The sequence below is a fragment of the Dasypus novemcinctus genome, chromosome 10 (genome assembly GCF_030445035.2).
Source record: "Dasypus novemcinctus isolate mDasNov1 chromosome 10, mDasNov1.1.hap2, whole genome shotgun sequence".
Classification (NCBI taxonomy): Eukaryota; Metazoa; Chordata; class Mammalia; order Cingulata; family Dasypodidae; genus Dasypus; species Dasypus novemcinctus.
In genome coordinates this window covers 75,629,378-75,645,782 of record NC_080682.1, presented here as the reverse complement: position 1 = coordinate 75,645,782, position 16,405 = coordinate 75,629,378, and the positions used below count along the sequence as shown (strand labels likewise).

The window sequence follows — 16,405 nt, the reverse complement described above, 5'->3', positions numbered from 1 at the left end:
CTGATTCTTTCTCAAATCTCATGACCTCCTTAAGCCAGAAGGAATTAACTCAACCCAGCCTTGCCTCCAGGCCCTTCCTTCTCCAGTCTTTCAAGCTTTTCATCAATAAAAATCAACTTCCTAATCCCAAGCATTCATGGCTGTTTAGACAGCTGTCCCCAAGATGCTCTTACCAACCACAATGTCTCTGCTGCTCGCTCACCTGTCTGGGCAACCAGGTGTGTCCACCCACTCCAGACAGCAGTGACCTTTTCATTCTGAAAACAGTGTGCTTGTATTTTCTGGGGCATAGGAAGGAAAGCAGCCTGGGTTGCCAGTTGCCCATGCTTGTTGCTCCCCCAAACATACAGCTCTCCTGCATCTTAAACAAACAGAAGGGCAACAAAAAAGGTGGAGGAATGTTAGTCAAAATGATGGAAAATAGCACAAGTCTGAAAAGAAACGGTTAAAACAAAATGTTACGATGCTACGATGTTGAGTGGAGCAAAGCAGGATACAAAATTCATGTGTAGCAACAACACATAAATTCAAAAAAATTCTATGCATAGGAAACAAGGCCAAATGTTGTTAGTAGTTTGTTAAGGAATAGGAATGTGTGATTTTTCCCTTCATTTATTCATTCAACAAATATTTAGTTCTACATCTACCATGTATAAGGCATATGTTTCCATATTCTCTACATACATATGTTAGGGAAAAATATTAACTTTTCAAAATAAGTTAAAAGATACATTACTTAAGCCTAAACATTTTAAACACAATATTATTTCACTACATACCCCGTCCTACAGAAAATATCATACTGCCACATCATGTGTATAGAACTTTAGCCCATTTAAGCCTCACAACAATCCTGTGATATAAGCAGGGATATGACTGACTGACATTGTGATTTAACAGGAAGAGCAAATTCAGAGTCAAGTGAACCTGGCTTCTATGTCTGGACTTGCCAACTAGCTATGTGACCCTGGGCAAATCACTTCCTCTCTAGGCCTTAATTCCACCAATAGAAAATTGAAGGGGAGAAAGGCAGTGGGTCTAGAAGGGCAGACAACATAATTTGTGGTGCCAGAACTCTAATTTCTGTGAAATTTTCTGCAAATCTGAAACATCACTAAACATAGTTTCCTATTAAAAAGAAAACTTATGTCCAAAAAAAAAAAATGTAAACAAGTTCATTAATAATTTTCATATTGATTACATGTTGAAATAATATTTTGGATATACTGGGTTAAATAAAATCTATTATTAAAATTAATTTCACCTGTCTTGTTTTACTTTTTAAAATGTGGCTTGCATGATACATCTATTAGACACCGCTGTTCTAGGACATGAGTTAATCAAAGCTTGGAGATGTTCAGTGACTTTTGCAAGATCACATGTCTACTAAGAAGTCAAGCTGGGACCAGAAACCACGTCTTCTGCTTCCACTGCACTGCATGACCTCCCAGTAAAGTTTTACAGCATTGCTTGCCCTCTGGCAGCCTGGTACATTTCCAAAAGCTGATCAGAAGCTAAACAGTGCCATTAAAGAGCATTAGATTAATTTTCAGGCATCTCTAATTCAAGTCCCAGATCTGCTACTCAATCACTTCACATCCCTAGATCTCTGTCTCCCCAACTCTAAAATGAGGGAATATAAATCAATATCCTTGAAGCCTTCTTGTAACCCAGGTGATACTGTAGCTCTGACATTCTGCAGTTTCAAGAAGTGAAACTAGTGTATTTCACACCAAGAGAGAGGGCAACCTCCCTGGACCTTCACATACAAAGTACCAGCATCATATTAAAAAAAAAAAAAAAGAAAAAAGACCAGCATCATTTACAAAAGGGCAAAGATGCCACCCTCTGCAAAGTATCAATCCATTAAATGCACTGGTTAGTTACAAAGTTGCCGTTGATGATGAAGCCTGTGTCTGTAATAAGCCCCTGTTTATCTTAGTACTTCTAAACCAGTGGTTCTTAACCAGGAGGTCTGTGAGCTTGAATTTTTTTAAAAATCAACTTATTATGTTTATTTTCTCTTACCTCTAACTGAAACCTAGCAATTCCTTCACTTATGAATGTACACAATAAATTACAGTAGTATTCATTTCATATCACATTACAGTTGTTGTATATCTCAAAAAATTGCTTACACTCACCCATACTTTGAAATTACAGTAGTTGTTATCTATTTGTTATCTAGACTAGTTGAATGTCATAAAATTATCTGCCACTACATTCTGAGAAGGGGTCCATGGTTTTCAACTGACTGGCAAAGGAGTCCGTGGAACAAAATAGGTTAAGAACTCCTGTTTTAAACCATATTTTTTAAAAGACAAGTTGCCTTCCACATGAAAATCTGTATACTGTTGCATCAGCAAGTAAAATTAAATCTTGCTGCAATGCCAAAGAGTTGCATAATCTACAACAACTGCAGAGAAAAAATCTAAAGAGCAATAAGCAAATTTCAAAGAAGCAAAATCTGATTTGGAATAGTTTAACTAGATGAGGAGAGAGGGCTATTATCTTGACAATTTTTAACTCAATCTCAAAAGATCAAAAAACCAAATCACTTTGTGAATATATTGAAAGTCACTAAATTTTATACTTTAAAGCATAAATTGTATGACATGTGGATTTTTAAAACTCATCTATGTATAGAAAAACACCATCATCAAAGTGTCCCACATATGAAACAACAAACAAATTCACTAACCAAAAAACTTTTTGAAGAAATTGATTTAGCAAGCAATTAAGGAGTCTCTAGGTTTACACAATGCCAGCCATTTCAAATTAATTTTTAAAAAGTAGAAACATCACTTAACCTACTCTTACTCTCAGAAAAGACTCCTTCCCAATCCTTCTTTGACTATGGGATGGGAACAAATCACTTCGGACCCTCGGGCCTCTAGTCCTTCCTCTTTAAAGGAGAGGTGGAACCAGGTACGCAGTAGAGTACCTTAAATCTGACATTCATTTCATCTTAACACGTCCAACAAATATATAAAGCTACCTAATATAAGACATGGGCTAAAATAGACGTGTTTCTTGTTTTAGTTTTTGTTTTAATTTCACCAGGTAACAAGTATCTGTTGTTCAGAATTTGTAAAGTATTGAAACTCCTGTGCTCTGGGAAGAGTTTTCCAGCAATATTCTCAGTTGGAATACATTATAAACTTGATGTCAGAGAGTGTATGTCACCATTAATTCACATACACTCTGTACACACCTGAATTTCCTTATCAAACACAGAAAACACTACAAATGAATGTCACTCCCCTTTGCTTTAAAAAAAAAAATGTCATTTTGACTATGAGGAGAGGTCTTTCCAAATTAAATCTCTCAGAGCTGTAGACTCAGTCTACCAGCAGGTGTCAGGGCAGTCTGGCGCCAAGGAAAGCAATAACCTCCACTCTCAAGACAAAGCTGCATTGCCTCCCAAGGGAAAATCACAAGAAAATTTATACTATATTGACTGACTGCCACATGTGGATGGATGGCTGCACAGACAAACAGATACAGTGTGTGAGAGAAAAACAGATTAGGTAGAAAGATGGATAGATAAAAGAAAAGCTAAATTAGAGAAATGCAAAAAATATATATAATATAGATTAGAGAAATATATTCATAGCTAGATTTAGAGAGATAGATACAAAGATAGATTCATAGGTGAAAGATAAATAAAGTAGAGAGGCAGATGGGTAAATAAATAAAATAGAGTAGATAAAGACAAAGTAAATAGATAAATGGGATAGAAAAGATAGATGGATAAAATAGAATAATTTTAGATTAAAAACTAAAGAATTACATCAGATGCCTAAGTGGATTAGATGGATACGATAGCAATATGTTACATATAAATACAGTTTGTTTTATGATCTTATAAACATAATTATCCTGACAGGAAGATATTCTTACTCCTATTGTATAGTTAAGAAAAGCTCAGAGGAAAAGGAAAGCACTTTATATAAATTATCTCATTTAATCTTCATAACTACTCAAAATGTATTTTACAGAGAAGGAAATGGTCTCAGAAAATTAAAGTAACTTGCCTAAGATCATACCAGCAGTGGAGTCAGAATTCAGACTCCGAAGACTTTGCCTTCCCTCAGCAAATCACAGTACCACCATTTGAGGCAGCCCAGCCCAGGATTCTGAATGGCATGATAAACTGAAAGGGCTGGAACCTACCTGTCAATGAAGCTGAGTGATCTGAACCAGCAAGAACACACCTTGCTTTGGAATTCTCGAGGCCTACAAAAAAGAAATTCTTTTGAAATTACATTTATAACAGATCAAGTTGGGCTGGGGGGTGGGTACTCTCAGCTCACACCACTGGGCCTGGGGAAAAACTCTCAGTCGGCATGGGAAGGTGTGAGACGATCAAAGAGGAGGGGAAAAGGAGAAGGCTAAAATCAACCACGTGATGCAGGATCACAACTGGAGATATCAGAATTAAGTCATGGTGTCTACTAAAGACAGACAGAGAATAAATATTGGTATATGTATGTATAAATATGTGTGTGTGTACATATATACAAGGATTTCCTGGCTCGATCTACTGAGTGGGCCAAGCAGCAATGGCATCTCATGTGTTCAGCTGCTGTCACACACAGGTACTAAACACAAACCCAGGCCTCCTAACACATAGGGAAAACTAGAATTTGAACTGGCCTTACATCTCCAAATCCAGCACTTTCCTCCTTTAATCACACTGCCTTCCCTGACCAGGTATTATTCAAATCAAACCTGGTGAGACTTGGCTTTGGCAACCTGACCTAGCGTGCAGAGAAACATGCTCTTATTCTCCAACTCATTTTTCTGGCACTCTGTTTAATTAACTAGTGCCTTAATAAACTGCTTTCACATCTTCAAGTATCCTGTGGCATGATAAAGGGATAAAGAAGATGTTTCCAGCCACAGTCAAGAGAAAGGAAGTACTGGGCCTCTAGATTTCAGGTGAGGAAGGGACAGCAGGGTTCCAGCTTTAGAATCTAAGGGTCATGAGGTAAAAATGGGAGAAGGAAAAGTGAAAGGTTTTGAGGGCAAGAAGTTGATGACCCATTCTATGTCTCATCAGGAAATTCTCCCAAATCAATTCTGAATCTAAGTTGTGTCCTGTCCTCTGCCCCAAGATTCCAAACAGGTTATTTAAATCAAATCAAATAAAAAACCTTTTTGATTCTTTCTAGTTATTGGTCTTGTGCTAAAATATAGAGTAAAATAATACATAGCTCCTGCCTTCAAAAAGTTCATATCTTTGACAAGTGGGAAAAGACAGAAACAACAGTAATACAACACAACGAGTGCTCTCCAAGCACGTGAATGAAAAGGAAATAGAGGCTAGAAGAGGAAAGCGTCTTGATTGAGAAAGCTGTATCTGAGCTAGGCCTTGAAAAATTCTTGGGATTTTCCCAGGGAGAACAGGGTAAAAAAGGCATCTCGGGCAAAGATAACAGTTTGTACAAAGGCATAGAGAAATTAGAAAGCAGGATATGTCCAGAGAGCAGCGAATACCTTGGTGAGGGAGAAAAAGTGTTTGGGAAGCATGAGTTTATATTATGACTGCCTTAGATGTCAGGAGAGGGAAGTATGAGTTTATATTATGACTGCCTTAGCTGTCAGGAGAAGTGGACAGCCTGTCAAGCAGCCAATGCCTCCATACCCTTTTCTAAGACTATCCAGAGGCTCCAGGGAAGTAAACCCCACTGCCGGCTGAAGGACAGAGCTTCCAGGACTCAAAAAAATCACAGCAACCCCAACGCCCGGACCCCTCACTCCCACCACAGCCTCGCCCTCCTCCTCCTTTCTCTGCCATACGACCACCCTCAAATCTCTCCTTTGTCCTGCTGTGAAGGAGGAGGTTCAGAGGGCTCCTGTACTTGTTTTTCCTAGAGCCAACCCTCAGTTAACTGGGTCACAACAAAAGGAAGTGAGAGATGAAGAAAAGGAAAGGAAGAAAGGGAAAGGAGGACGGAGATGAAGACGCAGCACTATGCACACAGAGAGAAAGGCCCACGAAGAGAGCGAGAGCACAGAGCAGAGAGAGGAGGAGAGGAGAGCAAGGGGGAGAGGCAGAGAGAGGAGCAAGCAGAGAGGATGAGGGGGAGAGGCAGAGAGAGAAGGGAGCAGAAAGAGTGAAAGAGAGAGGATAATCCAGAGTGAAAGCAAGAGTGATAGAGAGAAACAGAAAGCCCTCCAGCCCAACTGACCAACAAAAGGTCAGCCGACACACCTGCTGGGCAGACACTTAGCATCTACTCCTCATGTTTCCATGTAGAGAGATTTCCCCAGAGGAACACCCATGGCCCACCTCTCCTTCCTCCTTCTGGGAGAAGGACCTGAGCATGGGAGGTCCAGTACCTCTGGGTCCTCCCTCCAGGATGTGCCTGCCTGCAGGGAGGGGGCTTTCTCGAGTGCTCTCAGCCATGCCTTAAGCTTAGAGGGGCAGACTATGCAACTGCCCCGTGCCTGGTAGGATCTGGGATTCAGACTTTAGAGGCTTGCTACCTGCTACACTTCCGGATGCGTATCTTATGTCTTCTAACCTAGTTTTAACAGGTCTAGAGCTACCATATTGATTTCTACCTACCTGACTTGTATCCCTCAAAAGGTTCCAAACTCTGGCAGAAAAGAGAGGTACTTTTGCTGGGCCCCCAAAAATCCCAACAAGGCCAACAGACCAACCAAAAGAGTTAGACAGAGAGACCAAGAAATAATGGAAGTAAAAATCTATTTGCCATTTTCTACATGCCTGCATCTCTACTTCCTAACAAAGAGAGTAAATATAGGACTCAGAAGAAATAAGGGCCTCACCTGTCACTCTGCTTGGTTCTTTTGCTGTCAAAAACAGTGGAAGAGTCTGCCCTGGGCACAACCGCCGTCCAGATGAGGCCAAACCAGTCCCCCACTGGAACACGATGCCACTTGCTTCCCACCGGAGCAGAAGAGAAAACAGAAAATGCAAACAAGGTTACGAAGAGATTGCTCTTTGAACTTCAGTGCTATGAGAGCTCTCCAACTCATTCTCAGTTAACTTGAGTATTATGGGGCAGCTCATTACTCCAAGAGGGTTCTGTGACAGGTCAAAGGGATTATCACCAAGCAGCTCACAAATCTAGTCTTCAGGGAATCCAAAGCCATTAAAGAAAATTCCAACTTAGTAAAACTCCCTCCAAAAAGTCTAAGGACTCTCCTCCAGAGTCAAATCACTGTGATGACACCTTCTTCGTGATTAACTTGAAAGGACCACTCAGACGCCAATCTGAACTGGAAAGGAACTTGAGCATCAAGCCCATCTCTCACATTTACTAGATGAGGAAACTGAGGCCCTAAAGAGGAAATGTGATTTTCCAAATTCACACAAAGAGTTAGTAACAGGGAAAATACTTGGACCCAACTCTCCTAATACCTTATGTAGTATCCTTTCTACTACACCAATGAGAATGCAAAGATTTCTAAATGCTAAATAATTGATTGCAAAATAGTTTCAAAATAGCCATTATTCAGTGAAATGGCTTTTTATTTCCATGTCCACTGACTCTAATTCACGTACACATATTTAGAACCTCATACAAATGCCTAAATGAAATTTTATATATTTGGTCTACAATCAGTGTGTGCAATTAAGATCCATCATCCAACAGCAATATTAGAATTCTGCCCCTCTGGAAGTATCCTATAAGTAATGGTCCCTTTTAAGTCTAAACAGCAAGCCTGCTTTAAGAAAAATAAGCTATGATGACTGTGAGAATGCAGCACTGTATATGTGAGAATGCAGCACTGGTAATCAAACAAATTTACCAACTCTTCAAGAAATAAATTACAAGGGAGGAAACAAGAGAGGAAAAGCAATCTATAGATTAAAAGTGACTTGAGATACATATAAACCAATTGCAATGTACAGAACTTATTCAGATCCTGATTCAAATAAATGCTTAAAAATATACAAATAAATTGACACAATCAGGGAAATTTAAACAGTACTGGATACTTGATATTACAGAATTACAGTTAATTTTTTTACATATGATGATGGTATTATGGTAATGTTTTCAAAAAGAGTATCTTTTAGAGGTATATAAAGAATTATTTACAGAGTAAATGGGAGGTGCTTACACCTAAGTTAAATGCATAATGGGAACTGTCTTTGCTTTGTAATTGGACAGAAATGTACACATAAGCCTAGCAATTATAGAAAGTTGGGAGGAAAGGGGGAAGTAAAGCAATGATATGCAAGTCTCCTTCCCTGCTGATTTCTAAGAGAAGAAGCTGCTTATAAAAGTATAATCACTACCATATGACTCCACAATCACAGTCCTGGGCATTTAGCCCAGAGAAATGAAAGCTTATGTTCACATAAAAACCTGTCCATGAATGTTTATAGCAGCTTTATTCACAATAACCAAAAACTGGAAATAACCCAGACGCCCTTCAATGGGTGAACGTATCCCTACCATGGAATACTACTCAGCATGAAAAAGGAACCAACTGTTGATACTCACAACAGTTTGGATGACTCTCCAGGGACAAAGACAATGTCTTTGAAGTGAAGAAAAGACAATCCCAAAAAGTTACTTACTATACGATTCCATTTACAGAACATTCTTGAAATGACAAAACTGTAGTGATGGAGAACAGGTGAGCAGTTGCCAGGGGTTAAGGGTGGGATGGGAGTAGGAGGGAAGCAGGTATGGCTAGAAAAGGGCAGCATGACGATCCTTGTGGTGACAGAAATGTGTATCTGGATTGTATCAATGTTGATAAGCTGGTCGTTATATAATACTATAGTTTTATAAGATGTTACCATTAGGAAAAACGAGGAAAAGTATGCAAGGGATCTCTTGGTATTATTTCTTATAACTTCATGTGAATCTACAAATATTTCAAAATAAAAAGTTTTATTTTAAAAAAATGCAAACGCACTAACCCCCAAGAGAACAGCAGCATAGTGCTGCACTGGACTCTCCCTCACCCACTTGCTCCTCCGTGCTCTCTTACAAAAGGACCCACCGAGCACTTGAGCCTCGGCGGCCACGGCCAGGTATACTGACGTCCTTCAGCCAGGAGCAGTGAGAGCAGAAGAATAAGGAAGGGAGAGAGAGAAGGGTCTCTGCTCTTCCACACGCCACCTCCCTCTCCACCTCCTACTCCAGCTCAAACGTACTGTCAGCCCCAACTCCATCACCCACTCACAGTCCAGGAGACAAGCTCATTTGAAGCTTTTCAATTAATAAACACTAAAATCCACTATGGAGGCAGCTGAGTTATTGCAAAGGATTGGGCCTTGGAGTCCACACCAGCCCAGACTCTGATCCCAGTTCTGGCTTTTACAGCCTCATGCCCTGTGTAAACTTCGACAAGCATTTTAACCTCTTTGGGCCTCAGTTTCCTCGTAGGTAAAAAATAAACTCCTTCACAACATGGCTGTGAGGATTAAGTGGCGTAATCAAAACAAGAGAGCCTAGTACCATGTCTAGAAGGTAATAAAGAGCTAGAAAAGTTCATTTCCTTTCTCTCTACCTGCTAGAGGCTTTCCCACATGACTGTTGCTTTTATGTGCCCTCCTTTTAATCAGAACTGCAACAAGGCAGGACACTCTGAATTACTCCCTGAAGCTTATTTCTCCTAAGCTCAGTTTTCCTTATTACATGCCTATTTAGTAAATAAAAGCAAAATGTTCACCTGTAGCAGCTAATGCATGCCTCAGTCCAGCAGCAATACACACAACCTTCTCTCTCAGGAGCTGTCAAAATAAAGACAAAGGATTTAGATCTCAGAATCATTGGTCGACAAAAGTTTGTTATTTGTACCCAAGTACAATGCAACTAGGTCTCCATTATGTGTCTGATTGGTTTAAAGGGGGTCCCCACACACACACTTTACCCATGAATATGTCAATATGTACCCCTGAAAGAAAAAAACTTCTTTAAAAATGTGACTACAATAACATGTCACAATGTTGTGATATCATAGGGCTGGGAAGGACCTTCAAGGTCATCCAGTCCAGAGATTGCCAAACTTTTTCTGTAAAGGGCCAAATAGCAAATATTTTAGCATTTGAGGGAATGCAGTCTCTGTCATAAGTACTCAAATCTGCCACTGTAGCATAAAAGCAGCCAGAGATAATAAATACATAAATGAATAAGCATGGCTGGGTGCCAGTAAAATTGTATTTACCGAGGGTGATAGTTTGCTGACCCCTAATCTAGTCCAATTTCCATTCAATGCTAGATATCCTTCCACAGCACCCCACCAAGTGGTCAACTCAGCCCTACCAAACACCTGCCTCGTGACACGAGGCTCTCTGCTTTCCCAGACACCTGTTCTGTCCTTATACAGTTCCATTTATCCTCCTTTTTTTTTTTAATTTTTTTATTCATTTTGTAAAAATATTACATTCAAAAAATATGAGGTCCCATTCACCCCCACCGCCCCCACCCCACCACTCCCCCCCACCAGCAACACTCTCTCCCATCATCATGATATATCCATTGCATTTGGTAAGTATATCTCTGGGCATCACTGCACCTCATGGTCAATGGTCCACATCATAGCCCATACTCTCCCACGTTCCATCTAGTGGGCCCTGGGAGGATCTACAATGTCCGGTAATTGTCCCTGAAGCACCACCCAGGACAACTCCAAGTCCTGAAAATGCCTCCACATCTCATCTCTTCCTCCCATTCCCTGCACCCATCAGCCACCATGGCCACTTTTCCCACACCAATGCCACATTTTCTCTGTGGACCTTGGATTGGTTGTGTCCATTGCACATCTATGTCAAGAGGAGGCTTAGATTCCACATGGATACTGGATGCAATCCTCCTGCTTTCAGTTGTAGGCACTCTAGGCTCCATGGTGTGGTGGTTGACATTCTTAACTCCATGTTAGCTGAGTGGGGTAAGTCCAATAAATCAGAGCATAAGAGTTGAAGTCTGTTGAGGCTCAGGGCCTGGCTATCATATTGTCAGTCCAGAGATTCAAATCCCCTAGATATATCTTAAACCCCAGCACCAACTACAATTCCAGTAAAGTAGCATGAAAGCCTTGTGAAAAGAGATCCCATCTGTGTCCAGCTCCATCACGCAGAAACACCAGCTCCAAAGAAGGGCCAACTGACATGGCAGTGAACCCCATCTGCCATGACCATAGAACCTGTGGGTCTCTTTAGCCCTCAAAAGAACCAATACCTGGGGTTGTATCTACTTTATCTGTCTCTGAGACTCTGCTCAGGTGTGCATAAGGGCAATCCTTCTGACATCCTCCAGACTCTTTTTTAGAGACTCATAGCCATATAAACTCATTTGTCCTTTCCATTTCCCCCTTAATTTAGGTCAAACAGCATTTTTTACTCCTGTTATTATATGTAGACAGGGATATTCTGCTGGTCCGCGTTGAACCTTTAATTCAAGGTCATTTTCTAGTTGCATCATCAGTTGGTACTTGGTAGTGATCCCTCGGTGCCAGAGAGGCTCATTCCTGGATGTCAAGTCCCACGCTGGGGGAAGGCATTGCATTTACATGCTGAGTTTGGCGTCGAGACCGGCCACATTTGAGTAACATGAAGGATGTCAGGAGGAAATTCCCAGGCACAGTGCTGCTCTAGGCCTTGTTCTTATTTCAGGCATATAGGCTCACAAGTATAGTCATTAGTATCAGGGGCTCACTGTTGGACCCTCATTCCTTCCTGGTCCTTACCGTTGCACCTGGGGGACTGCCACTGCTCCCCTAGGGACCACAACAGAGCACGCCCGGCCAGGAACCCAGTAACCCCCGGCTGTTGTTTTTAATTGTTGCCACTCTGAGTATATCCAAACATTACCATGCACCCTGGACATATGCCCTGTATAACTCCCTGTCAACCATATATCACCTGTCAATAACATCCTATACCAGTATTCCTCCGCTGCCATTGTTGAACCACTCTGTGATCCAAAACTTCCTGAAAAGTGAAGCCCAATATAATGTCAGATCCTTTACTAGTAAAATGGAATATAGCAATGGGTTTAAAGGTTAGATCTAGAGTACGTATTGATTTGGAAAAATTCTACATCCTATCTTTTTCTTTTCTTTTTTCCTAATTATTGAGCTTCTCTTCACAAGAGCCCTAGATCACAGTAATTCATATATACAATATACAGTACTCTCACACATCCACCATAAAACCTTTTCCCTTCCACAGCGATATTCTTATAACTTATTCATATCATATTTACTTAAACTGATGTACAGACTCTGAGACAATAGCTTTCAAACAAGGTGACATCTGTGCTTACATTGTGGTCCATACTTTAGGATATACAGTTTTCTAAATTTTTAGTTATCCTATGTTTTACATTATGGTTTACATTATTAGTCTGTCGTCCCCTATATGTTTATGGTGTAATATTACATGTTTTATATCCATCCTTGTGTACTCTCACGAAACTCCTCTCTTACCCCCACATTTACCTTGGTTCCATCCATTCAACACCCATTTTCCCCTCCCCTTGGGGCCCACAGTGACAGCCAATCTCCATTTCCCGAGGAGCCACGTCCAGAGATACTTGCAGCAGTGTTCAGGGCCTGACTTGCTCAACTGCCCTAATGCCCTGGGAGCCACCCTTTCTCTCGAGAGATACAGTTCCCTCTATTTGATGGCATTAGTCCTCCCCAGGATGTGGGTCCACCCCCACTCTCACTACTTGGGTCTCTACCCAATGCATTTACCCTCTTAACTGAAGCCAAACCTGCCTGCCTGTAGCTTCTGGCAATGCTTTCCAATGTATATAGATAATTGTCATGTCCTCTCTAAGACAACTGGTGGTCGTTTTAAAAATACGTCCTCAAGTGTATTAAAAAAGTGTGCCAAATATACGCTATGGACCATGGTTGGTGGTGACAGTCTGATATTATCTCATGATCTGTGACAGATGTTCCACCACGGTGTGGTGTGTTGGTGAAGGGGTGTTGTACGGGAAATCTACATGTATATGATTGTTTTACAGATTCACAACCTCTGTAATAAAAATATTTTTTTTTAAATGGGGTGGGTTGGGGCAAAAATATACCACATGCAAGACAGGGACTATAGTTAGTAGTAATATTTTGATGATGCTCTTGCATAGCTTGTAACAAATGTTTCACAACAATGCAAAGTATTGGTGGAGGAATGATGTATGAGACCCCTATATGATGTTATGTATGTTTATTTTGTAAGCTCAAAATATTTACTATATACACTTATTTATGCATGTTCATGTATGAATGATATACTTCCATAAAAATATATTAAAAAAAAAAAGTCCTCAAATTCTTTGATATACCTCCCTTTAAGATGTGGTGCCTAATCCTCCCCTTCTCCTTAACTGTAGACAGGACTTAGTGAATAGAATTTGGACTTTTGACTCAGAGTTCAGGTGATAAAAGGCACTGAGGCTGCCAGTTTGGCCTCTCTCACTTTCAGATCACTTGCGGGAAGCCAGCTGCCACATCTGAACAGTTCTGTGGAGAGGTCCACATGGTGAAGAACTGAGGCCTCTAGCCAAAAACCCATGAGAGAGCATGAAGTGGATCCTCCTCCAGCCTAATCGAGATTTTTTTTTAATTTTATTTTATTTATTTCTCTCCCCTCCCCACCCCAGCCCCGGTTGTCTGTACTCTGTGTCTATATGCTGCGTCTTCTTTGTCCGCTTCTGTTGTTGTCAGCGGCACCAGGAATCTGTGTTTCCTTTTGTTGCATCATCTTGTTGTGTCAGCTCTCTGTGTGTGCAGCACCATTCCTGGACAGGCTGCACTTTCTTTCGTGCTGGGCGGCTCTCCTTACGGGCGCACTCCTTGCGCGTGGGGCTTCCCTAAGCGGGGGACACCCCTGCGTGGCAGGGCACTCCTTGCGCATCAGCACTGCACATGGGCCAGCTCCACACGGGTCAAGGAGGCCCGGGGTTTGAACCGCGACCTCCCATGTGGTAGACGGACGCCCTAACCACTGGGCCAAGTCCACTTCCCCCTAACCGAGATTTTAGACAATGCATGTAGCATCAGCAGACATAGTGACTACAATGTTATGGAGCCCAGTTAAGCTGTTGTCAGACCCTCAGAAACTGTATAAGATAGTAAATGTTTATTGTTTCGAGCTGCTAATGGGAGGGGGGGGCGGGGCGCATGTAATTTGTTACACAGCAATATATAACTAATACATAGCTCTTCTGTAGGCCAAGCATCCTCAATTCCATCAGCTGTCACCCTTATGTGAAGGCTTCAAATTCCCTTACCCTCCTCATTTCTCTCCTCTTAATATGCTCTAGTCAGCTGATCTCTCTCTTTCAAAGGGACTGTAAATGTATGGATCATGGCCCTATCGGGCTTTATCACATTTCTTTGTTTGTACATAAACAGTGTCTTTCTAAATTTTAGGGCCCTCAAGGGCTAGCATCTGAGTCTTATTGGCCTTTGTGCTCAAGGCCTAACCACAGAATCCACAACAGAACATGACATTCTAGATACAGTCTGACCAGCACAATGGATGGGCTCTGGCCTTCTCTCTAAAGACTATACTTCTGTTAATGTAGCCCATAATCACATTAGCTTTGAACAGGGATAGGGGTGGGGTCACATTTCACTGCTAATACAATTTAAACACACTGCCCTTAAAATATTTTTTTCTTTTCAAAATTAACTGAAAGGTTTTTCATATGAATCCAATACCACTCAACTCCATCCCTTCCTCTCTGTCTCCACTGTGACTGCTTTAGTTTGGGCCAGGACCACCTCTTTCTGGATTATTAGAAAGAATTTTCTGCATAATCTTCCTTTACCCCATCCTCCATGCTACCCCACTGGTCCCTCTGGTTGGTCATATACTACCTCCATACTGCCCACCTCACTATCCATCCTATCCTGGCATTTCCACCACTTATTTATACTTCAACCATATTAAAGTGCTTGCAATATCCCAAGCCCTCCTGTATTAGGTTTCTATTCCTTTGCTTACACAGTTGCTAATGGCTGGAATGCTCTTCTTTTGCACCTACACTGCACATCCCCCCCATCCTAATCCAGGTAGACTTTTACTCAATTTCCACAACTTAGCTTAAGCTATGTTCACCCAACCTTCCCCTTGATAAAGTTCAGCACTCTCTCCTTTGGGGTTATATGTGCATCTATCATATTCCTTATAACAAAGTACTGCATTTAGGTGTTTCTGTACCTATCATATACTACTAAACTAGAAGACCCTCAAATGCTGGGGGAAACAGAAGCAAGCCCCAGGAAGAGAGGAACCCTGAGCCCAGAAAGAAGCAAGCCCTAGGAAGAGAGGAATCCTGAACCAAGAGAGAAGCAGGACCCTGGAAGAGAGGAACCCAGGAAGCCTGAATCCTCACAGACATCAGCAGCCATCTTGCTCCAACACATGAAAATAGACTTTGGGGAGGGAAGTAACTTATGTTTATGGCCTGGTATCTGTAAGCTCCTACCCCAAATAAATATCCTTTACAAAACCCAACCAATTTCTGACATTTTGCTTCAGCACCCCTTTGGCTGACTAATACAGAATTTGGTAACGGGAATGGAGTAGTGCTTTTGCTATTACCAAAATGCTGGAAGGGTTTTATAAATGGGTAAGGGGTATTTTTTGAAGGAATTGTGAGGTGCTTCGTGGAAAAAGCCTAAATTGCTTTTAAGAAACTGTTGTAGCAATATAGACGCTAAAGAGACTTTTTATGATGCCTTAGAAATAAATGATAAAACTAGTATTGGAAACTGGAGGAAAGGTGATCCCATGTTTTAAAGTTGCAGAGAACTTAGCAAGATTAACTCCTGGTGTTTTATGGAAGGCAGAATTTGAAAATAGCGAGCCCGGGCATTTAGCTGAAGAACTTTCAAAATAAACATGGAGAATGCAGCTTGGTTTCTGCTTGCAGTTTATAGCAAAATGCTAGATGAGAAAGATATACTGAGGACTTAACTGTAAGGCACAAAGAAAACAGAAACCCCTTCTGGAAATTCCAAGCCTCTAGATATCAACCACCCAGATGAAAGTGCCCCATTGGAGGACTTAACTAAACTTGGAACTTGTAAAATCAGGGTTGAAGATTCAGTTATCTTGGAAAGACTTGTAGAAAGTCTTACTTTCTGATGGCTTGGACCCCTGCTTCTTACATGCTAAGCAAACAAGGTTTTTGAGAGAGCTATATGAACAAAACCACTGCCAGCTTGGACTAAAAGGGACATGGAAAGGAAAGATTGAAGGAGAAACAGCTTTAAGAGGAAAACCATGGAAGGTGAGATCTGGAATTAAGACATCACCGTGGGCCAAGAGAGGACCTCACCCATGTGTAGAGAGAGGGTGAGTTTGCACCAGTAGTTGAAAAGGGTGGATGTTCTCACTCAATGTTCTGGGACTTTTGCCGCCCCAGGGTACAGAGAGGGTAGACAT

General features: G+C 41.3%; 1 protein-coding gene across 2 annotated transcripts in view; it reads right to left on the bottom strand.

Annotated features, from left to right (window-relative positions):
* Positions 1–16,405, bottom strand: part of SERGEF (secretion regulating guanine nucleotide exchange factor) — a 295,047-nt gene that overhangs the window by 269,431 nt on the left and 9,211 nt on the right. For both annotated transcript variants that reach the window (XM_058305664.2, XM_071218152.1), the window contains exons 5-8: positions 9,670–9,730; positions 6,802–6,915; positions 4,177–4,239; positions 203–361 (exon numbers count right to left, since the gene is read on the bottom strand). In XM_058305664.2, the coding sequence (XP_058161647.1) occupies positions 203–361; positions 4,177–4,239; positions 6,802–6,915; positions 9,670–9,730 (397 nt within the window). The remainder of the gene's footprint in view (positions 1–202; positions 362–4,176; positions 4,240–6,801; positions 6,916–9,669; positions 9,731–16,405) is intronic.